Genomic DNA, 25,182 nt, shown 5'->3' with positions numbered 1-25,182 from the left:
TTCGTTGTAGCTTTTTTGCATGCTGCGAAAGGCAGACGCTTCTTTCTGCAACATGATTGTCTTACTTGCACTAGATCTACTGAATTTCGTCGCCGTCACGCTTACCGTAAGTACGTGACAGCCTTCTGCCTACACAAATGTTACAAAGAACGACGAATCAGAAGAGAGATTTATTAAACCCGTTTGTCCCTGCTGTTTTTTACTTCTTGTCTTTGTCTCTACCGCCTCTGTAACCATCCTCTCTGCCGCTGAAGTCTGATTTCATTAACTCTTTCCTGCTTCAAACACTCCTAAAATCAAACTCCAAATTCTTTCAGCTCCAATAAACTGATCAATATAAGGCTTTTTGAAAAACAGGATGTACAAGGTTTAGCAAAGTTAGACGTTAACAGGAAGTTAGCTAGCTAGTTCCTTCCACAGATGGTACAACCTAATCTGACTGAAGGATTTATTTAAACTAAACTCTATTGCTCTGATATAACTTTGGACTTTTGTTTTAAAACTAAACAGCACTGACGTAAAATGCCAAAATAGACCAAACTTCAGCCAAAGAACCTCTGATCCATCCAAAACACGAAGTGAGTCATTAATTAGTCTGCTGTGTGGTTTGGGTTACTGTGAAGTCCTGATGCTAAACTTAGTGTCCACACTGAAATCTGAGTCGGCCTGAGAGCGATTCTATTCTGAATAGATATCAGTAGTCTGGGATACCAGAAGCCTGTGAGCTGCAGTTACACCGAGAGGGTTTAAAAACTTCGTCTGTTCAGAAAAATAAAGGACAAAAACCCAGAGCCTCATCCAACACAAGAGACACCTGGACCCGAAACAAAGAGACGCTGCAGTTTTCTGCAAACTGGTTTAATGGAACTGGAAACCAGTCCTAATGAAGAAGCCCTGGTTCAGAGTCAGGAGCTACAAACGGACTAACGGATTCTGACAGTAAATCTGTGAGGAAAAAGTTGTAATTTTTTTCTTTTTCTACCTTCAAAAATGACTCGCTAGCAGGATGTTTACAGCTTACAGAAAGCATTTTCAGCCTTTTTTCTTTTTACAGACTTCCACTTCTGATTCCAGATCAGTGGCATATTCACACACTCGGCTCACCGTTGCTGTAGAGGAGCTGTAGCCTGTAGTGGATTCCATTGTTGGTCTTCTCGCCGTTGTACTCCTGTCACAAAAACACAAAGTACACGTTAAACAACGCCATCCTGACTGTGCATTTGACATGTGAGAAAGTATTACAGAAAGGTTATTTAGAAATCCTAAGAAAAGCAGATGATGAAGATGATGTGTTGAAGTAAAAGCCACTAAAAGGACGCCTCTGCTGAGCTCAGCGAGCTGTGAAACATGACAAGTTGTCAACAAAAGCTGGTCCAGAGGACCCATGGTCCTTTTCCCAAATATTAGAGCTGTTAGGTATCATATTAGCCTGCTATTCATGTTTTCTGCTCCTGTCAAAGAGTAAGGAAGAGCAATGTAAAAGTAAAAAAAAAAAAAAGAGTCTGCACCGCCACCAAACCACAGTCTAACCAGAATCTCTCAGTTAAAGGTGTTTACACACTTGGTCAAGTGCAACACACCAAATACTAAAAGCAAAAGACTCCAAGCAAATCAAAACCAAACAATAACACACAAAAAACAATAAATTGAAATTAATTTAAGTTAGCAGCTGAATGACACTCCCTGTAACCTTTGACCTCTCTGAACCCTGATCCCTATGCTCCTCTGAAACGAACACAAAGCTGTCAGATTAGAAGACGTTCATGCTCTGTGTTATCAGGACACGTCCCAGAATGCATTTCACACCCATCATCTGCATCCAAGCATCACTGTTTTATGAGGAAAATAACAGATTTGAGTTTAAGCTTTTATTTTGAAATTTACTCGGAAATGTTTTGGGGGTCTCGTCGGCAGGGCAGGTGATGCCATACCTGACTTCCGCAGCTCTCTGATCACTTTCTTACCTGTGTGAAGGAAAAGTTTAGGGTTTTATTTCTAATTACGCCTAAACATGCATTTAACTGTCAGGTAATCTGTGCCTCAGACTCTGTAGTTAAAAACATCCTTTATTCTCCATCCATCCGCCTCTTTTCTCCTTTCCTTTCTGTCTTGACCTTTCCTCCCATCTTTTTCTTCTCTTCTCTCTTTCAACCTTTACTCCCCTTTTTTATCCTGCCTCCCCTCCTCGCTCTCCCTCCTTTCAGCCTGTGTTGGTCGGCCGCTCGGTGCCAACTGTGCCCGGGAGTGTTGGCTCAGTCCCAGTGTGTTTGTGTTGGGGGGGGGGGTATCAGGGCGAGAGACTCGAGGTCAAAGCAGAGGTGAGGTGAGCGAGTGGGTAGAGAGGAGAATATGGTGCCAGCTGGCAGCCGATCAAAGAACAAACACCCACAAACCTGTCGGGATGTTATTATGATTATCACCAGTGTTATTAGCAGCGGAAGCGATTCTCATGTACTTTCTGTATATTGTCAACAACAGATCCAAACTTGTGTATTTTTGGACATTTACACTTCATTTTAATTGCCAAAACATTCTCTTTCAACATGGGACCCGTCTTACAGATGAAGTTCCACATAACCAGGATTTCATTGTTGTTACTGGGGCTCATTAAACCCAACAGTCACATTAAAACTGAGGTTTTCTGTATCCAGCTGACAGGGCATCACAGATTTGGATCACCAGCTCAATGGGTGTAATTTAAACGTTCAAAATCAAAAAATAAAGCTAACGCAAATGTCAAAAGATGCAGTTCCTCTAGTGTCCTCTAGAGGCTTCAGCAGAAGGCCAGTCTCCATGGACTTGCATATTAAAATGTCGAACTTTAAATGATGCTGTGCGTTTAATTGTACTAACAGACTGTCCAAGAAATCTGAGTTCCAGTTTTAGAGAAATTATAGCATTTTATCTGGATGATACTGATTAGCAGGTATCTGTTTCTGAGTGTGAAGCTATGAATGAAGCTTGCTAACTAAGCTAGCTAGCCTTAGCTGCTAACTTAGCTCTACCCTCTCGTCCAAACATGGTCACTTCTGACTACAAAAAAGTACCATGGCAATTTTCAGAGTTAAACCTTCAAAATAAAACATAAAACAATACTTGATTCAAAATTGGAGTTTCCTCCAAATAATAAACCTCTGGACTGCTTTCTGTGTTACTTCTACTTTAAAATCGTTCCCTGTAAGTCTTGCTCTGACCACATGCACTGGGCTGTTGTTATTTACTGTTAATTATTAACATGTTTCCTGCTTTATTTTGTAGTCCTGTTAGATTTCTTTTCATCCTTTGTTCTCTTCCTTCGTTTTTTCTCCATAAGAGCTTTGTTTAAGATTAAGAATTAAGGGGACATTACCTGACATGGGCCTCTGATGTATGAAAGGTAGGAACATTTCCTACAAATTAGATCTTTTCCTGCTATTTTAGAATTTTAAGCCTAAAAACCTGACCTCTTCTTTTCCTGTCAAAGATATAAACTTTTTTAAAAAACACCTAAAATCTGAAGAAAATTCTTGAAGAAATAAAAAATCTTTTCACCTTGTCTTTCTCCACAAAGTCCACGTAGGAAGTCCTCTCGATCTCCACCGGCTGACCCTGACGGTCGTACAGCGCCAGCACAAAGTGGAAGAAGTTGGACTTCCTCAAGTTGGATGGAGGCTGCTTCTCAAAGTGAGCTCGGGCTAAACCAACCCCGCTGAAATAGAGAAAGAAAACGTTACCTTCCAACTCAACAGGATCACACACACTAAACTCGCACACGGAGCACAGTGAATTGATTTATATTGATTTATAGGCTTGTGTTGCTGTGGTGGGCACCTTAAAAGTGAGATGATCATTTTCGACTTGGAGTTAATAAAAGCTCAACAACAGAAGAATTAAATGAAATGAATTCCAAATCTTCAGAGTGGACATAATCATGTGTGAACATTGGGCAAGTGGCTTCAGTTACTGAAAACAACATTAATGGTTTACCACTGGTTCTTTCTTCTGTAATCAGAATGACTAAGGTGCTTCCCTTTGAAGGTGGCGGTTTGTCACTAGTGGACAATCCAAGATCTGGGTGTCAAGGTAACTGGTCTCATGTATTTACTACCATGTCCTATGTCATGTCAACTTAGCAGTTGGAGGTTAGTATGGCAGGGCTCGCAAAATCGCTAGCCCGACGTCCCGGGGCTAGCGATTTTTCCAGTCAGGCTACCAAAATCTATCTCTGCCCTGCCCGTCGGCCTATCATAGGAAGGAAAAATATATGTCAATGCTTTTGCATTCTTTCGGAAATGTAGCTGGGTAATTATGTCATTGGCATCGGTGAGCCACTGTCAATATGTGACATATTGAAATCGCGTTTGAATTTGCGCTTGTTTTTTGCTTTCACTTTGCAATCGCGCGAACTGCGTATAGAGAGCGACAGCACTGATTGGTGAGTGATGATAATTTGCGCACCAATTCCTCTGACATAGTCTTATCAATCGTTAGCTTACTATGCAAACATGACAAGTGAAATCTCCCGCAGCAAGCTTAAACATGTGAGAGGTTGATCGCGCAGAGAATCGCTGAGCGTTATGTGAGTGCGTGTGTAAAAGCAGCAGGATATATATTTTAGTTCTGCTGAGCCAAATAAGACACGTCAGGGTGAAGAAGTGACAGCCAAAGAAAAGCTTACCCCAAAACGGAAAAGTTATGACAAATCAGACTATAAGGCAAAAAGAAAGTGCAGCTTTATGGTTTCATGGACAAAAGAATTTCTGTGGCTGCAATATGACAAGCTATATAACCAGGGGTGCACATAAGTGGTCCGCAGGTGCGCATTCGCTGTCAAAATAAAAGACGCGCACCAGATAAGAGGTTGCAACGTGTGTTTGCGTACATAAGATTTTCTGGAGGAGGACAGACATTTGTTTAGAACTCTTAAAGATGTCGAAGAAGCTCCTTTAAGCAATTACTTTAGTTTTCCTCCACCTCCAAAGAAATGTCAGAAGGAGTCCGAACCACAAAAGACGCGCGTATTCTCGGAAAAGTGGTTGCTGGAGGTGAGCTGGCTTCAAACAAATGATGAACGCACAGAGATGTGGTGCAGAATGTGCCGTGAAAATCCCACTCTAGCGGACAAAAACAGTGGCTTTTATATGGACGCAAATGCGCGTTGCAACTTCTTATCTGGTGCGCGTCTTTTATTTTGACAGCGAATGCGCACATGCGCACCCGTGTAAATAACATAATGTTCTGCCGGGTGTGTTGTTGGTTTTCCCTCGATTTCTGAGTCGACAAGCGCCTTTGTTACTGGGACCAGTCATTTTAAGAAAGGCCCCCATTAGAACCCATGAGAAATGCAAGAAATGCATTATTGCTCAGTCTGCAATATCTTTCCCAGAACAAACACCAATTGCAAATAACATACTAAAAATAAACCTGAAAATCTGTTTAGAACAGCGTACTATGTTGCAAAGAGTGAACTACCACTGGCAAAATTTAGCAGTCTTTGCAAACTTCAAAAAGCAAATGTCCTCGATCTTGGTTCCACTTGCCTCTTACCTGTGACTTCAGTGGAAATTTCAAATTCAGGATCTGACACAGACTGATTCATGTTCTACACAGTTCTTACAAGTTCATAGAAATTTCTGTTCAATTAGAACCAAGTATTTGAGTTGATGATTTGTAATTTGTGTTTCAACAATTTTTTGATTAATGTTTTGTTTCCTTTACAATATTATACTTTAATGTATAATATTGTAAAGGAAACAAAACATCAATCAAAAAATTGCTCTCTTTTTTATTCGGGCTACTTAAATTTATTTTGGGCTACCAAAAACTGAAGAGTCCCTGCCCGAAGGGCTACCAGGGATTTTGAAATTTTGCGAGCCCTGTAAGGAGTTAGCTAGCTAGCTTGCATGCATGACGATATACCATAATCTGTCCAAAGTATTTCTAAAGAACTAAAATGTACAGCAGTGATGGTTAATAGTGAGAAACCTGGTGGCTAGCTACAGAGCTATAGTTAGTGTAATATGAACACATTAGCACAGTGAAGACGAAGGATGACGGTTAAACTATTGGTCAGGGACAAACGCCATCATATGGCAGGAAGAAGATGCCAAAAATGGCCCAAACTAAAGCCAAGAAAACACAAGACACAATCAGCGTGAGGTTAGTCACTAATGTGCTGCTGCGTGGTTTAGATTAGTCGCTGTGAAAGACAGCGAGAACGATCACTCAGGAGTTTTTGGGGAGAAACAAAAAACATTAATCCAACGCAGGAGACGCTTTGACTGGGAACGACACGCCTGATACGACATCAGCGACCATGTCTGTGCTGATCATCACAGTGTCATACACACAACGTTACCACAAAGTGGACCAATCATAGACGCTGTGGTATGCATTGCCGTTTTATTATTTAGATTTAGAAGGTTTTACAAATAAACCTGGACACATAAATAAATAAAAAATAGGGTGATGTGAGTTTTCTGGTCTTCACAAGGTTATAATTAATCTTTGCTTTTACAGATATTGGGATGTGGCGTCTCCTCTGCTTTCATTAACATTAAATAAAGAGATGCAAAGTCACATGATAAACTGCTTCTGCAGGAAGAGGTTAAATAAATGAGTTTAAAGGCAGCAAATTAAACTCTAAAGAACAAAAGAACGAACAAATTTTTATGTTAAATTATTTTTTGTTACGTTTCAATAAAAAGGGAGGCAGAAATTAAATCATTGCCGAGAGTATTGCTTCTAATGCTGATTATCATAATGTAAACAACCACCGGCTGGGGGTCAGAGGTCACCCTGCTTTTGATTTCCAACCTCCAGAATCTGAGGAAGCCTTTAACTGAGTGTGAAAGCTGCAAAAACATCAACGGTGTCAGCGGCTGATTTTATTTTGGTATGGAAAAAAAATCCTTGTTGATCCTGAAATAAAATCGATGCTCCTGCAGGAAGAGACCTCTGCTCTCAGCCCACAGAAGCGCGATGTGTCCGAGGGGGAGACGCTCCAAACAGCAGCTGAATATTTTTACATCAATCTCATTTTCCTGCTCGTTTTGTTTCCTAAAACGCTTTATGATCAATATGATCGCCGGGGCACAGATAAATATTTATTCATGCTCAGGGTTTGTTTTTGGAAGCTCGCCCGTGCTCTCTCTCGGTCTCCGAGCTTCCCGGCTCACGGGTGTATTCCCCAGACGGCAGATTAATACAGCCGTGACCTTTCTGCACCCCCATTACCAATGCTTAATGCCTCATTTGTAGGCCAGTTTGTTGAAAGCTAATTCCTCCAACTCGCAGCGTTTGGCCGAGTGAAGAGTCTGCAGAGAAACTCCAGGAGGAGGAGGAGCAGCTCAGGTGTGTCGGTCAGGTTTTAAGGGGGGCTCAGTGGGAATAAGAGCAGCTGAGTGTCAGAAAACACAACAGTGTTAAAGTAAAAATAACACCGAGAGGAATCACAGCGAGCAAGTCTTCAACACGTTCACCGACAGATATTTTCAATGAGATCCCGAGAGAAGGAAAAAACTCCACAAGCATCTGTTTTTATCCATGTTTCTATTTTCATACACCTGACAGGAGCTATGCTGGAAACACAGCGAAAAAAATAAATCCTTCAACAATAAAACAGCATCGAAAGCACACAAACATGCTCCGTGTTTGATACGAGTCAGTAAACAAAACCAATTATCTGTCATTTTTCACATGAAGATGGAGAAAACTGAGTCTGATTTAATTTCCTGGACCCCAAGTTCCTGATAATAGTACTGATTGCTTGTATTTCAGTGGACATTCACTTGTGAAGTCTGGTCTCCAGGTCATGGAGGCAGAAGCCAAAGCACAGATACCCAAACCCTCTTTCCCCAGCAGGCTTTTCCAGCCAGGAGAGAATAAAATAAATTCACTTCAATTTTATTTATAAGGCACCGAACAGTCACCTCAAGGCACTTTGTATTATAAGGTAAAGACCCCAAATATCAAACGACCCACTTTGAGCAGCACTTGGCGACAGTGGGAAGTAAAAACTTCCTATTAACAGGAAGAAAACTCTAACAAAACCAGGCACAGGAGGGGCAGCGATCTGTTGGTACCGGATGGGGATGAAATGATCCCTCCAGCAAGTCTTGGGTCTGTCCCAGGGCCTACTTCCCTAACTACTTCCGATATCTCCTTTCAGCATGGAGCAGCAGCTCCAAGTCATTCCCATGCAAACCTGTCCAAAGCGTTTAGAGTAATCGTGCTCACAAACAGTCAAACTGCAACAATCACTGAGGGACAGAGTCTCCAACAGACCAGCAGCCAACAAGGCAAAGGGCCGAATTCAAAGGTTTGCTAAACTCTCAGTAAAAGCACCTTTGAAGCCTTTGGTGTTAATGGGTTTAATGTCAATAGTTCATTTTTCTGTCTCCTGGTTGCTGTGATCTCTGAAAATCTGATAGAATAAGGGTAGAGATTTCCTCCACTCTTGGATCTGGATCAGTTTGTGATATTTTATGGAGTTACATCTGAAACGTTTGCCCCTCTCACAGCAACACGTTCCTTGATCTGGACCTGGATGAACCCCAGAAGTTCATCAAACATACACTGATGAGCCACAACATTAAAACAGAGCCTGGTATCGAGTCCGTTTCTGAACACAGGCGTCCTATGCGATCACGCACCAAGATGAGGCCCAGATCAGCCACGCTGAGTCTAATCTGATTTTCAAAGTGTGCAAAGACACTGCAGAGCAGGAGGGCATCGGTTTGGGATGTCTGAATCACTGTCACACTTTAGTCGTTGGGGCGTTTGCACACTTTTCTCAGATATAACTTAAATAAAAGCACATTTTTGGAGTCATAAAACCCAAAGCCTGCAGACCTGCTGGTGTTTAATATCGCCGTGAAGCTGACATAAATGTGGATTTTAAAGCAAACAAACACCGAGACAAGCGGCTCGGTGAATTTGGCACCTGTTTCATCCCGAACGCCATCAAAAGCATCGCTTCCACCACTAAACCAGCCCATTATCCCAATTACGCACAATGATCTGCAGCGGCCCGTCCACGCAGCCGATCGCCACCCTCTCCTCTCTGCTCTGCCTCCACTCAGAAAGCTCGTTAGCATTATTATTTCAATTATGCTAATTGCGGCTGCATCCACTCGTCAGCGCCGCTCGTATCCGGCTGTTAGCACTTGGCACAAGGTGTAATAAAAACAGTATCGATGGCACACGGCTCGCTCGAACATGCCCGGAGTGTAAATCACACGCCAACAGGCAGAGAGGAGAAAAATAAATAAATACACACACACACACACACAGAACAAACACGACGAGGCAAATGAGGGCCGCCGATCTGCACGTTTCCACTGCAAAGTCTGAAATTAAAGGTCAGCAGGAGTCGTGTTGAGCGCTCTGCAAACAATTACTGAGCAAGACAGCCGGTGCAGGGAGCAGTCAGTTCATATCCACGCTCACGGTGGCTGAGTTAAACCTCCGTCTCTGCTTCTCTGGGATTCAAGCACCGCCGAAACTCGCCTCTCATCCAAACTTCTGCAAATCTGCACAATTTCCTTTCAAATTCAGTCGCCTCCTCTCATTTACAGGTAATTATGTTAAATACCGAACTGTCCTTATTAATCTTATATTTGACTCTAATGCAGAATTTATATAAAAGCTCAACCTGTGACCCAACTGACTAGTTTCATTTTAAAGCCACAGAGCTAAAGTTTGAGCTGCCACCATGAAGTTATAACTTTTCCACAGATGATATGGGAGATTCACAGACTCCGGTACATGCTAATCGCCCTTTTAGTACAGTAGCCTTACAGCAGCCATTGGTCAGATGCAGTAAGAGCCCGGTCCAGAGGTCCAGTTCAGGTGAAGCTAGCAGACAGCTAGCAGCTACAGCTACCTGTGTCACTATCCACCTGTCAGTCAAAGAGGCCATGCTCCTAATAACGCAAATTTTAAGCCATCATACCATATAAACAGGTGAATTTAAATTCTCACTGTAGAGACCAGACAGTTTGTGTATCAGGCTGTAAACATGTTCATCTCCGCTGTAAAACTTGGGAGTCTGTGGGGACTGACTCACTGCTGGAGCCTCTGGTGGACATTAGAGGAACTGCAGGTTTTGGCACTTGTGCCATTGATCATTTTTTAGCTCCTCATAAACACAAGATTTGAAGATCAGGTAGGCAGGGCTTCTGTGCCTGAGATGACCATATTAGAGATGAGGTGTTTAGTCTGACCGATCTATGACTTCTGAATCTGTCACCATGCGTAATCTGAACATCCACCCTGGAGCTGGAGATATACGACATATATATATAAAGAAGGAAAAGCAGAGTAAATCAACCTTAAAGTGAGCAGGAGACACAAACTGTGCTGCCACCATGAGGCACATTTACACCTGACATGCAGCCGTCACACACACCCTGGCTGTAGGTGTTCTTTCTCTTTACACACACTTTGTGTCCTTCTGCTTGTTTTGTCTTCCTGAGTCTTTTGTGTATTTGTTTAAACATAGCTCTGGATGCAGGACCACCGGGCCCCTCAGAGCCACGCTTTCATGATCAGACCGGGTGCTGCGAATCCTCCACAAGCTGGAAAATAAATCTCACACACGCACACACACACCATGACATTAATCAAACAGGAGATGGAGTGTGACCGCTGTTTGAGTCTTTAACCAGTGTGGCCTGCTGCCTCACACGCTTACATATAAATACACACACACACACATCACACGGGCCTAATGAGCCATACAGCGCGCACGCACACATGCACACAGTCTGTCTGGCTGCCAGCATGTTAATCAAATAAACGGTGGATGTTTAAATCTGATTCAGTTGGAAACAAACTCACAGCAAACACACCCTGACAGGACACACACACATACACACACACACTGAACGGTAATCTCATCACAGCAGGAGCAGCAGTAACTTCTGTCAGCTCTGAATCCAAACTGCGACCCGGCTCCTACTTCCTGTTTAGCACATTAGCTGATCACAGGTAAAAACGGAGAGCAGCCGAGGCTGATGGGAACCCGAGGACGCGCTCATCAGTAACATGTAGAGGGGAGCTGTTACAGGTAGCATCGAGAGCAGCCAGCTGAATCATCATTCAGGTAATCTCACTACACAAATCTACACTTATCACAGACACATCATTTTATCCTGATGAGCTCGTTTTCAATTCAAGGGTTCTGCTTTCACCAGGAGCACGGTCTGCTGTCAAACAGCAGGAAGGGACGCAAACACACACGCACGTGAGGTTTTAACAATGACGCGGCGACGGCCTCCTCAAACGGGCAGGTGAGGTGCATCTTCAGAGGTGTGAGGTCAGAAAACAGATTGTTTGGTTACCTTCTTCTTTCAGCACGTTACTGTTGAACATACAGAAATCTCATCCTGTGCAGCCACCCAGAATGAATGTAATTAGCAGAAACACACACACACGCAGCAGCTCCTCTCTAATTGCTGTGGATATTGAGTTCGGCTTGTTAAAATATGCACATATTGTTCCTGTGCACTGCTCTGTGTGTGTGTGCGCGTGTGTGTGTGTGCTGATTTATGCAGGTTGCACAATTACCCATGAATACATTTACCCAATCAGACGTGTGTGTTTTGTTTCTCTCACACACACAGACACACACACCTGTTCGGTTAGCTCTTATTAGCCGTGTAATATGAACTAATGAGTCGAGGCTGAAAAGCGGCGAGGAGATGGCCAGCAGGTCATCTGAGCGCGATCGCACGTGTCCGTCTTCGTGTGGACAAAAATTCCGTTTGAAAGCATCAGAGCAAAGCGAGCTCTGCGCTGAGAGCATATCTTCAAACGCCGCCTCCCCTCCCGATCCTCGGGTTTAATTATTCTGAGTAAACACAGGTATGTATGGAAAGCAAACAGTGTCAAAACACTCAGATCAGTACGACACTTCAAATGATATATTGTGGACGTACAGTGACCACACAGTCCCGTGCATGTAGATATTAAATATTTTAACTTTAGATTTTATAACTAAGTTTACATTTCTCGTTTATCGGAGCAGCTATGTTACGTCTCAGCACCAAGAGGAAATTCATCGTTTCACACATCTGAAGCTCCGATTCATAAAACAGAAATCTGCAGACCTGCCAGCACTCCCATACTTCCTGTGTTTCTCCTGTATTCTAAAACCATCTCCGGGCCGCCTCCTGTTTTGCCGTTTATCCCAGAAAATTCCCACAATCTGCACGACTGAATAATTGGAATACATGCATGTGCAAGTTTTGTGTTGCTCTAATGTTACCTACGTTGTTAGACTGTCTATAAAATGCAGTCTGCACACGCTAAATACAGTTTCAGCCCATCTGCTGGAGCAAAGCTCTGAAGGAGCACACGGAGTCAATGAGCTGCTGTCCTAGCTGTGGAGCGTCACTGTGGAGCGTACGGTAAGGGTCCAGCAAAGAGCGAGAATTTAACAACACACTAAAATAAATCACTGTGAGTTGAGCCACCCGTGCAACTTTGTGAGTTTGTGTAACTTTGACAAAGCTGGACAGATATTCATCGATCTCAGCTCCACCACCAAACTCCATGGTAAAAACCACCTATTTTACATCAATTGTGCAACTTGTTTTTTTATACTTTGCACAGAGTAATGATAATTTAAAAGTAATCAGATTACTGAACGTGAACTCCACCTACTCTTCCTCTCAGTTTAAGAATGATAACGGCGTGAGAAATGCACTGTGGGTGGTTTCTGGTGCACCGATGGTCTGCTGTGGGTTCGACGGCAGTGGCGGGCGCCGTCAGGGAGGAAACGCCCGCTGACTGATTTCCATTTATGCACCTTAATAGTGTGTGTCATTCCTAATTAGGGCGACTGGCTCGGGGAAACGGTGGCTCGATGCTGGAATGGCTGCTCCTGTCATGCTGCAATTACCAACAAATTAGTCTTTAAGCTGAGGGGCTTCTGCACACACACTTCTGACCAAGTGTGTGTGTGTGTGTGTGTGTGTGTGTGTGAGAGGAGTATGCGTGCTAATTAGTGCATTCTGTGAGGTGTTCAATGTGTGAAAATGCATCTAAGTGTAAAAGCAGACGAGATTTCACGGACGTCAAAATCCGACCTGCAGCTGTTTGTTCTGCAGTTTCACCTTCGATTAGCACGAGTAAAAAGAAAAAACACAAACAGGATTAAAATCACCAACCGGTCGACAACCAAATCATTAACATTTACCTTACAACGTCAAACCAACACACACACACGCACTGGGAGTGTTACACGAAAAGTTAAACAGCTCTTTTTTTAAATGGAGTTTGGTGGATAAAAGCATCATCTGTTAATCCAGCTGGTGCTGCACATTCAAGTATTCCTGGTTGACCAAAGTAATCTGATTACCAGGAGCTCCTTTATTTATCATTTTAAGGCAATTCACAAATGACAACAAAAGGATATTTGTGTGCATACAGTATGAAACAGGTTATTTCAGATTTGTTAAACAAACTGCTTAAAAACTTTGTCTGAACTTTGGCGTAATTATTCCAGTTTCATTCACGTATGTATGGAAAACTAACAGAAAGAAAAAACAGGTAAACTTGAAATTTTGAACCCCGAAAGTAATCGATTTAAACAAAACTTTTCATGTTTGTCCTCACTGGTGCGTTCAGGGTTCCAGTTTTTAAATAAGAAAAATGCAAAACTGTTGATTTCTGAGTTATCAGACAATTTACATTTTGGCCGTTTGGATCTTTCAGAGAGTAAAACTTAATATTATAACCTGGAAGTGCGCAGGTTCGTACAAAGCCGAACACCAGTCGGGTTACGAGACCCGCTCATAAATCGGCTCCAAATACAGTGAAGTATGAGATGTGCAGATATTTCATCATTTCAGGTTCTTTGGTCTGAAAATCAGAACTTTTAGGTCCACATGTAGATTTAACTGCTCTCTGGACCACGTCATGCGTGCTGCGTTCAGGTGCATTCCTCCAGTTCCTCTGGGGGAAAGAAACGGTTCATTTATTCATCAACTCTGGTCTGCGCGGTGCCTTCGGGGCTCTGTAAATCTGAGCTTTTGTGGTCAAGAAGCCGCTTCCAAGAGTTCAGTTTGGCTTTGGGTTTATGGAGAGAGACGTCTTCTTGTGATGCTTTAATATTTTACCTCCCCTGCTGAGGATGGATGAGAGCTGAGCTAACACAGCTGCACGTTTCCTGAAGTCAGCTGTTTCCTCCCAAACACATCCTTTACCCTGTCACACACACACAAAGGCCGAGCCCATTAGCGTGGTCACCTGCTCCTCTCGGGTTAATTGTTTGCAGCTTTTTTTTCCTGTCTTTCTCGCCTCCCGTGATTAGCCGAGCTGCCCGTGGCGGCTGACATTCAGCAGAGTGTCGGCGTTTGTTTCTACCACTGCACTTCCAGGAGGACGGTGTGCTGGGCAGGATTTACAGACAGCGGCGGCTGTTTTTTAAGGTGCTCAGAGTTTAACGTAAGTGAGGAGAAGGAGGAGGAAATGCATTTTTCCTCGCCAGACTCAGAGAGTAAAGCGTTACAGAGAAAAAGGTGAGCGAGCGCAGGCCTCGGCCGACCTCTCCATCATCCGCGGCCGCCGCTGAGAGTTACGACTCTCTGATAAAAGAGTCTCTCAGCGCGAGAATCCATCACTGCCAGACGCCACAGCCCGTCTCCGAGTACCAATCCGCCCACCACGGGGGACCGCCGAGCAGAACGCCAAACGCTCCATGATTGAACTGATGACGGATGACGCCAAAGAGGGAAATCCCCATGTCGACGTTTATTCACCCGCCACCCGCCTCCCCCTCCACTCGCCCTGATCACCCCAGAGGACGAAGACGGGGCGTGGAGGACGGGATCGCTCACTCTGCTCGCTCTTTTTTCTTCCCGTTTCCTCCTCTCAGGGAGGGTCGAGGAAAATCTGTTCACCTGAAGCTCCAACACACACACATTAAAAACACACACCTGCCAACAGCGTGAGAAAAATCTCCCCCTCATCGTTACAGCTTCTACAGAGTTTCTAGAAATGACCGTTTAAAAGTCGTCGCTCATTAGAAACTTCCCAAAGTTTGTTTAAGAAACAGCAGATCTGCCAAATAACTGAGGTTAAGGTTTGGACGAGACTCAAAGATTTGGGTCGAGTTTTTCAGTCTTTCCTGTGATAGCCGTCCCACCAAACTGTGAAATCATAACATTAAAAAAAAAAAAAAAAGTCATCGTAGCATAACGATGATTTTTTTGCACATTTTTCCTTGTTATTTGTTGGCAGGAATGCTCAAACCTAAACTGATGAGTCGCCCTGGATGGAAACCTCTTTAAAAAATGGTTTTCCTCCCAGACTTAAAGTTTAAAGCTCAGATGTGTTGAACTGTGACGGTGATCCTGCATCAGACAGCAGACGGAATAAGACTGAAACAACACGGAGTTCAGTCTGTGGGAGGTTTACTACAGACAGTACAGATCCCAAAAACACTTCTACACTTTATAAAAATCAGTGTCTGGTGCTAAAATAAGCCTGAAATATGCAGATTTATTTGCTTTAAAAGCAGAAAATATGAATTTCCTGGTGTACCTGAACGTTAATCGGCCCTGTGATAAATCAGACCTGTCCGGAGCGTGCCCCATCTTTGGGACAATCTCCTGAGCTGGATGATGGAGCACGAAAGTGGATGGTTAGAAATGACGGACTGCTGTGAGACTGTGGTCAGGAGTTCCTCTGTGAACACTTCTGCCATATAGACACACACACACACACACACACACACTGTTTCATCACCTGCTCACCAGGCGTGTTTCTAAGATGATGGCAAAGGAGGTCTGTTTGGAAGTAAATATAGTGTGAAAACAGGAAGGCGTCTATTCTGAAACACGATAAAATCTCTCCAGATGAGCCCGTACAACAGTCAGGCTCTTCTTCACTGTTTGTTCCTCCTCCTCCTAAGCAGGAGGCCAGCTCCCTCCCTGCTCCCGCTCGTACAGCAGGAGCCAAACATCATGTGAATGTGTGCTTCCTTCCTCTAAACATCAGAATTAGAAAGGTGTAAAAGCTGGAAACAGAATTCCAAAATAAAAGCACGAACTCCTGTCTCCAGGATGAACAGTTCGTGACCTTCCCTTGTGGCTGCCGCAGATCAGCAGGTATTGATTAGACATCTAAATACACAAATACACTGCAGGATGAAACGTGTGATTACTTTCTGCCTTTTAATCAATAGAAAGCACCACAAACCTCTTTTTTTTCTAATCCACGGCATCAAACACCTTACAGCTGTTCAGTGATCAGATCAGGAGCTGATCGACTCACTGATTCAGATTTGCAGCTCCACACTTTCAAAACTCTCGGCGCTTCTAAACGTCTTCTTACAAAAACAACAAAACACTGCAGACTACCTCGAACGAAGAGCTTTTTTAGTTTCCAGTCATGTGAAAGATTCTCTCACTGATCTGAGAACAATAACATCTCAGGATTTATGCTGAAAGCAAAAGAAGAAAAAGATTAAACATCAGAACGCATCCCCTAAACCTTTCAAACTGAAGTTGAGATCGTGTCACTGGAAGGTTAAATCGATCAGCCCGGTAAGCAGGACGTTTGAAAAGTTAGAGATCAGCTGTTGAATCAGAGAAAGACCTGATTTCAGCCCGATCAGGTCCCAATATGCGATCAATAACAGGACTGCATGTGGACGCAGTGACATCATGTGTCTGTGCTTCACGTGTCCAATCAAATCCCTGCATGATAAGCCTGACCACATCAGCTCACAGGACGCATCCTCACATAAAGAAAACTTTGGGCTGGCTTCAAAATAAAACATGAATTCGGAGCTTTATTCTGAAGCTCTGGCATGATGGTTGATATTATTCTTATTTTATTATTTTCCATCGTTAAAAATCTCCAAACATTTTGGACGTTCAGTAGCGAGAAAATAAAATCTGTCTGCCGCGTTTCAGTTTTTTAAAAATCAAACCAGAGGAACGCGGATGCTCGCTGGTCACACTTGTGCGTTTGTGATAGAAAAAACACTTTTTATGAGTTTACAGCATTAACGTTGCCTCATTTTAAAGAACTAATGAAAGCAAATGTAATCTAATTACACTGTTTGTAACCCTCACTGCATGCGATCCATACACTTTGTGTTTTTCGCGCTTTGCTTTCAGTAAATTTAAACTAAAACGGTGTTCACTGAAGTTCTAATGGAACAGCTCATCGATAAAGTTTTTGTGTTTTCTTGTGTGAAACAAAGTTTATTCTCTTTGTCTCGTCGGTGCTGCCGCCATGATGACATGCGCCTCTAACTCACTGCATTCTTGGGTTTTTGGGAAACAGCGCTGGTGTATTTTTATCTACAAAACGATGCTGGGTAAACTTCCAGCTGACCTCTGACCCCTCTCAGATCACTTCCAGCTAAGCTGCATCACTTCAGCTGAATATTTCAGAGAAAGCTCCAAACCTGAGTTTATCGTGCTGTTTGCATTGTGAGGCGGTGGGACTGCACCGTGTCCCGCTCATCGTTTTAAGGTTTTATTGTGTATTGACTCACCTCCTTTGCAGATTTTTCACCCCGCCTTCTACACATGAGCTTATTTTTATGCCTGCATTTTTTCTTCTGTCTTTAAACTTGACTTTTTATTTTATTTCTGCAGAACTTTGATTATTTTTATCTGCTTGAACAAAGGTGAGATTAGAACAGTAGTTTGATAAATGCCTCACAAAGAAACCACATTGTAACTCTCATCGTTACATAAACGACTGGCTGCTGTTTAAAGGGTTAACTGCTTTACATATAACAGCACCGTGTTGTCCTTATGGGTGAAAATATGTTTGTTTAATGCACACGTGTCCAGGTTTCAGTCTGGGAAAATTAAAACATCTCATTCGTGAGTCGAGCAGCTCATTTCTGCATGTCACACTTTTTCCACAGGAGGTTTAAACCCACAGAAACCTCAGTGAGATTTCAGCGTGCGTGGATGCACAGCAGAGGAAACGAGGAGTTAAAGAAATAAATAAATAGACTCGGTCTGAGATATACAGCTAAGCTGAACCACTTCTCTTTTCTATCCAGTGAAGACGACGTTCTTTCTTCCAGTCGAACGTAAGCTGCTTGTTTTCTATTTGACCGTCATGAATAACGTTCACGTCAACGTAAATACAACATAAACACGAGTTACTGAGAGTCCACAGAGTGAAACTGATGTAAACTTGACGTCCAGCAGTCTATTTAAGTCCCGTTTTTTTACTTTAAACCAGCTCCAGATACACTCACATTTAAATGCAGCGAGTCGTCTTTGATTTACTTTAAAAATAATCACGTTAAACGGCTCCTCGCCGGGTTCGTTCCCTCTGAGGTGCTGCTGTTGAACCTTAACACGAGGTACTTATTTGTCCCCTTGAGGTTTGTACTTAACGGAGATCAGCTTTGAACCTGTGCTGATGATTTAGTTTCCTAATGTAAAAGCAGAAAAAGGCTTCACCCCCCTCACATCTGCACGTCTTTGCACTAATAAAAAAAACCAACGTCTGCAGCGCCGTCGAGCAACTTTGCTTTTATTAAAACAACACACATGAAAACACAAGTCGACCCGAAGCTCTTTCTGCTCTCTCTTTTTGAATACACAAAAATATAAATGTGCCGAGAAACCGTTAAAACGCGAGAGTAAAATTAAAGTTTGACCTCATTTGTTTTCAGCTGAACTCGCACTGCATCACTCTGCTGTTACTGCTGGGATCACACACGTCTCCTTTAGCCTCAAATGAAAGTTCACGTGCAGCCACTGTGGCTCTGATAACGAGCCTGGAGGCCACGTCCGTGCAGGTGAAACCTTCACTGGTGTGTTTTCGTGTTTTTCTTCACATTAGAACTTCATCTGCTGCGCATTATTATTTCACCAACACTCATCGCTCTTCTGACGTTTCTTCGTCATCTGTGTTTTTTCTTTTTTTTGTCTGATAACCCTCCTTTCAGTGATTTATGATTATCATAAATGTCTAAATATAATTTAAAGCTTTTTTATCGGCGCTGGAAGTTTCCCTAGGAACGCTCGGAAAACAATTTCAGACCCAAAATTTAACAAACTCCGTGTGAGATTTCACAGAAATCTGAGGGTTTTGAGACAGACGAGTGTTTTTGACGTATTTACACCCCAAACCTGCTGTTTGTTTCCTCAGGTTTGACATCTGACACGCGATGATCAAATAAAGAATCAGATTTTAAAGATGTAATTGTTACGATAAAGGTCTAAATCTAAATGCATGAAATGTTTGCTAAGGAGAATATTCGTCGTTGAGGGTTAGACGATGCTGAGAGGACTCTGTTTGACATTTACAAATGTTTCAGTCAGGTTTGGACTGTTTTAATGATTTTAAAACGTTTGTGTTTTTTAATCCATGTCTTATACAGAAACCCCTCTCGATGTGATCAGATTATCACGTGTGGATAAAAATCCTCCCGCCAAGCGTCTAAAGCTGATTTCTGTCGGGAGTAAAGATGCAGCTTTTTGAGCTTTGACTGGCTCGTCGTGTTTAAGTCTTGGTGTGGTCGTGTGTCTCTGAGCTTCAGCGGCGCTGTTTCCTGTCACGTTAGAAAACATCTCAGACCCGCTGAAGCTCAGCCACATTTCTTCCCCGTGTCCTTCGAGCACGTGCAGCTTTAGCTACACGTGCACGGGTGATGGACAATTAGTGAGTTTTTTATTGGGGAAAATTACCCTCAGATCATCATTTTTTATTGTTTTATTGCTGACTGCTTTCCACTGTGAGAGGCTGAAGGAGTTGGAGTGCCTGCGATCACTCGTCCTGTTCCTGACATTTAAAAATCACTCAAACTGCAGTGAATTTAACCTCCCTCATCAGAATTAAACAAACCCTCGTTCATGTTAGATTATCTGAATCATCTCAGGTGTGACGTGCTTTATTCCGCTCTGCCTCTTCTTTCTGAAACTCGACTCTTTGTCCATCTGTCTGCGCTGCACACACAGCATCTCCTGCACATCTGTCCGTCCTGGAAGAGGATCCCTCTGAGGTTTCTCCCTCTTTTCTTTCCTCCTCATCGTTCCGGCTTTTGTCACTTTCAAGCTTTTGCTGAATGACGTTTAAATATTATCCACAGAAAGAAAGCAGTGATTAACGTGTGCACAATAAGTGTGGGAACTTTCCCACGCTGTACACATCTGAGTCGATTTGCTTCCACTTCTAAATGCTGCTTTAAGATTACAAATGTGCAGCTTCAGTCATTCCAGATTTGCTTTAAAGCAGCAGAAACAGTCTGCGACCTCTCCTCTGTGTAATTGAGTTTCTACATTTAAAGCTGAGACGATGGCAGTAAAAGCTTAAACTGATCAGCTGGTGGGATGTTTACAAAGTTAAAGGACGCGAGCAGAGAGAAGCAACTCGGTGTAATGAGCTCAGATCCACCTGCTCGGGAAACGGCGAGGCTACAAAAACACTGAATCCAGTTATTAAAGCAACGTGCGGATGAAGGACGGACGCTCGGGATCAGCGTTAATGTGCAGGAGAGTTTAAGCATCCGTGAGGAGCGTTTGCCTCAAAGTCCTCAGAGTGTAAAATGCAAAACACAAAGAGTTGCTCTTTGTTTAAATTCAGCCAGAAACAGGAATAAAATTCAGCTTTTCTCCAGCAATAGTCATTTTAGTTTAAAAGATCTGCAGTTTGGAGTTTTGTGTGCAGCAATACTTCTTTTTTTTTTTTTTTAATCTGATGTCTCTGGATGCATTAAGTGCAGAGATCTCCCTCCTCTGCAGCTTAGGGCAAATTATTTTATTTTATACATATTTTTTTATCTGTATTTTGGCCTGAAAAAAATCTGTCATAAATATCTGCTTAGCTCTTCACTTTGTGCAAAATTAGGTATGTAAAATGTATTTATTGTGCAGACACACGTGCCTAAGGTTTCACACACTTTAGTCTTCAGATCTCATTCTTCCTTATTTTAAAGCTAAAATTGGTATTTTATTAATAAATCTAAAATTAAACTGAAGATTTTGGATTTATAAACTACAAATATGCTTCAGCCCATGTTTTTATGTTTTTACTGACGCGTTTTGATGAGCCGAGAAAATAATGTTAGTGATGATGTGTGCAGGTGAGGAGCTCGGACGGATTTAAAACACAGAACAAATTCAGGAGGAGATGTTTTAAAGTTAACAGGGAGTCAGAGGCCATCCCACGCCGTGGACGGATGCGGTTTCTGTGGAGCTTCTTCAGACTGCTGATTTTTTTTCCTCTCTTCGTGTTCAGGTGATTTAAACCTGAAGCAGAAAAGCGCGCATTGATTTATCTGAGTGAGGCAGTCAGATTTCAGCCGGAGATGCTTTAAGCAGTTTAAACTCTCAGATTCTGCGTCGCGTTTTAATCAGTAGAAAAAAAATAAAAATGTGGAGTTTCTAGTGAAAAAACCTAAATGTAAAAACTGTCAGTATAAAAAATGTAAGAGCGAGATTTTAATTAAAAACTGAATGAGTGTTTTTGTTGTTAAATTAAAGCTGCAGTTTGAAATTAATTTAACCTGAAAATAAAAAATAGTAAAAACACAAAAATCGTTTCAAAGTGATTTTAAATGAAGACTTTCTGCTTTCGGCTTCCTTTAACCTGTGACCCACTTTCACGCGGGGTTATTTTCCTTCACGCGGGGTTAACTTTCTGTAATTCGGGATTATTAATAAATTAATTCTGGGTTTTAATGGTTTGCTGTGATCGTGAGAATTATTCTCTGAGCTGTTCTCGGGGCAGCGGCTTCGAGCCTCTTCGCGCTCTGTGTGCGCACCGTGTATTCCGGTCCGCGGCGTGGGAGCCGTAGACGGTATTTCACGCTGAGGTTTGTGGAGCGCAGACGGCGGGCGGCCGCTGGAGCCGACCCCGGCAGAGAGGAGCTGCGCCCAGGCGCTTAGCGCCTCGCGCTCCCACAGGTTTGATTATTTTGGAGGCTTCCGCCTTTGATCATTTTTATTCTCCGAGCCTCTCGGACTCACTCTGAACCTCACACTGAACCTCAAAGTCAAACTTTACAAACCGGATTTTTATCGTTCTGAAGTTTTAGAGGAGCGGAGCGCGTGGGGCTCGTCCTCGCGCTGGTTTAACTTTGCCTTTTTCTTTTTGCCCCCCTGCGCGCGACACTTTTCAGATCCCGCAAGATGCAAACTGCCACCTTCACCTGGACTCCCAGACCGTCACGCTCACTCACTCACTGGCACACTCACGAAAAGTCGCCCGCGTGCTTTTGTGGGATTTTTACCTCTGTGCCGCTGTGTTGGCGTCCAAAATCCCCGCGCCCTGCATCCACGAGCGGACCGGGGTCATGCCGGTGGGGAGCGGCTCCTCCTTCATGGTTAGGGCCCCCCGGGGGAGGCTGTCCTGGATGGAGAACATCAAAGTGTCCTTCTGGGAGCTTTGTCTTCACCAGAAACACGAAAGAAGAAGAAGAAGAATAATCCTCCCTGTACCAGCCACTCAAAAAGCCAAAGGACCACCTGGATTAAGGTGGAGAAAAGAGGAGGAAGGAGGGGAGGAGGAGGGGTGGGGGTGGGGGGACACACGAGCGAGCGAGCTTCCCCAAAGTACCGGGTCCTGATCCAGAGAAGAGCCCCGGATCCCTGTGGGTGTCTCCGGGGTTGTTTTAGATCCCAGCCCCGGCTCGCAGCAGTCCGGGCTTTAAAGCTGCGCCCGTGTGAAGTTAAAGGCAGTCGGAGAGAGGAGCGGAGAGCGGGGAGAGCATCTCAGAGGAGGCGGCGGAGAATCAGCCTGACGCCGCGAGAACGGAGCGGCAGAGCCGGGATCAGAGGGAGGCGAGCAGCCGCGGATTGTGGAAAAATGAAAAGTGGGATAAAAAAACAGGCGAGCGCTTCAAAAAGGAGTAAAATGAAATGATTAGCAAACAAGAGGGAGGGCCGGGCCGAGGAAGGCTGCTGCTCCCGGGGGAGCAGGGGGATTGGGCAGCGAGGAATCTCATCCCCTCCCTCCCCGGCTCTTTATGGCTCCTCCGTCCCGGCGGAGAGCTCCTTCTCCCGGGGTCCGGGGCTCCGGAGCTCCCGGGGGACCGACGCGAAGCTGGGGGGGCGGGGCCGATACCAAATATGGGCCGCTCGTTTGAATACTGGTCGCGCCTCTGGCTGCTCATTGGCTGAAAGCTCGTGTTGCGTCATTGTTTTGCAAAGCGCGCGCCAAATAAGGGTTTCCGCGTGTTGGGCCGCGCGCGCTGCGAAAATTGAAGTTTGAAGAAGTAATAAAAAATCAAAGCAACAACAGCGCGAGACCAGAGCGGGCCACGCAGGTACACCGGTACGTGACACTCCTCTCACACTTGCTGCCGTCACTTCCGGCCCTCGCACCGAGGCCGCGGCTTCATCCGAACCTTCCGGGCCCGCGCGCGCTCCGCGTTTCACCCCGAACCTGATCACAAGCCGCCAACCCGCGGGATTAACGGGCCCCACGCGGAGTAATCTCCTCTGTCATCCCGCGTGCAGCCTCACCGACACGGCGGCACGCAAATACCACAACAAAGTGCGCTTTTTACGCACGGACATATGGCGCTCAAAAACACACACGCACTCTTGCTCTCTCTGTGTCACACACACACACACGCGCACACACACACACTCTCTTTCTGTCTCACACACACGCACTCTTTCTCTCTCACACACATATGCACACACCCGGAGGGAAACCGCTAATAAGCTGTTTTATTTCACACCGCTTTAAAATGTGTGTTTGATTTCAAAGTCAAAGAGAGAAGCACCTCCAAGACCTGTCACGCCTCCTCCGGCGACAGTGATAATAATAATGATAATAATAACAGTGATAATAATGATAACGGTAACCGTAATAACCGTTTTCAGCTCGTCTCTCGCTGTTTTGCCTGATCTGACGTCTGCAGCAGTCATCTCTGTTGGTTTTCGTGGCAGGAGCAGAATTCCTCTAATTAAGCAAAAACTCCAGAGCAGCGCTGATTAAATATTTATCCTCCTTTAGCCCACTGCCTCCCTCCAGGGAAACAGAAACGTCTGGAAAGCCTGGAAAAATACTTCTGTGCAGGGAGAGAAAAAGTCAATGAGACGCTGCAAACATGTTGGCGATGAAGAGGAGGGTGATGAAGACGGGCCGGATTAGAAACCAGACGGCAACAGGCTCGCGAAAATATTCATTATAAATATTATTTTACTGCTTTAATATGTAGCATTTTACTGCTGTAATTATGTGCCTTACGTGGTAACCTTATGTTAAATAAAATTTCAGGTTTATTAATGAAATTGGCGCTATAATAAATGTAATTTATTTTTTTCCACCCTGAGAATCATTTTTACAGGTTGTGAGGGATGAAAGCTGTTTTTTTAATTTTCAGTATTAATTTCATTTAATGTAAATTTGTTTTATTTTGATGGTGCTTTTGATTCTTTAATATTACTTGAAGGTAATGAAGCCTGCTGCCAAATAAAACAGCCCCTCAAATCTGACGTCTTTTCAAGGAATCCTTGAAATCCTTAAATATGATGCTGAAATCCCCACGACCCTTAGGAAATCTTTAAAACTTGACATCCCTTAAAATCCAAACAAGGATCTAAAACTGCATCAGGAGCTGCTTCAGGTGCATCTCGCCCACCTGTAGTTGCATATGCTAAAAAAAACCCTTCCTGGAAAACCTGAAACATTCCAGGGACTCATAAAGGCCGATTAACTACAGATCAAGAGCCGCCAGCCTCTAAGAAAAAGCGCCAGACGACAAGGACCTCCCTTAAATACTCCAGTAGTTAAACTCCTCTCTCCCACACAGAAATCCCCAAATCTTTAAAAATCACCTAAATGTCCCTCGCAGAACTGCCTGAAAAAATCCAGTGAGCTGACCCTGAATTCCAGCATATCCTGGAATATGAAAACAAAATTTCTTAATATCTTCTATAATTATTTTTTTTAAACACAATGACAACTGTTCAAAGCCTTCACATCTGATAAACTGTCATCTACACCACCTGAGAAACTTTAATAACCACCCAAACATCCTCAAACCATCACAATTGTCGAAACACTCCAACAAACTGCTTCACATGAACCTGGACCTGCCTGGAATTTCAGAACATCTTCAAGAAAACATCCTGGAAAACGCACGTGCTAGAATTTCTTCCAACTTCATCTAACAACTCCAAGAGCGTGCACCAATGGAAGGAGGTCATTACCTCCTTCCATTGGTGTCTTCTCAGAAGCAGGACTGTTTGCTGGATC

General features: G+C 43.7%; 1 protein-coding gene across 4 annotated transcripts in view; it reads right to left on the bottom strand.

The window, feature by feature from the left end:
- Positions 1-22,963, bottom strand: part of LOC146523885 (transcription factor COE3) — a 141,153-nt gene extending 118,190 nt beyond the window's left edge. For 2 of the 4 annotated variants that reach the window (XM_085170427.1, XM_085170431.1), the window contains exons 1-3: positions 22,205-22,961; positions 3,532-3,688; positions 1,105-1,168 (exon numbers count right to left, since the gene is read on the bottom strand). In XM_085170427.1, the coding sequence (XP_085026553.1) occupies positions 1,105-1,168; positions 3,532-3,688; positions 22,205-22,338 (355 nt within the window). In that variant the 5' untranslated portion in view covers positions 22,339-22,961. Of the gene's footprint in view, positions 1-1,104; positions 1,169-3,531; positions 3,689-22,204 lie in introns of all 4 variants that reach the window. The other 2 variants (XM_085170436.1, XM_085170445.1) reach the window with 2 other exon arrangements.
- Between the last annotated feature and the right edge of the window lie 2,219 nt (positions 22,964-25,182).

The sequence above is a fragment of the Neolamprologus multifasciatus genome, chromosome 2 (genome assembly GCF_963576455.1).
Source record: "Neolamprologus multifasciatus chromosome 2, fNeoMul1.2, whole genome shotgun sequence".
Taxonomy (NCBI): Eukaryota; Metazoa; Chordata; class Actinopteri; order Cichliformes; family Cichlidae; genus Neolamprologus; species Neolamprologus multifasciatus.
The sequence above is the reverse complement of the archived record's forward strand: the minus strand, read 5'-3'. Positions and strand labels throughout refer to the sequence as shown.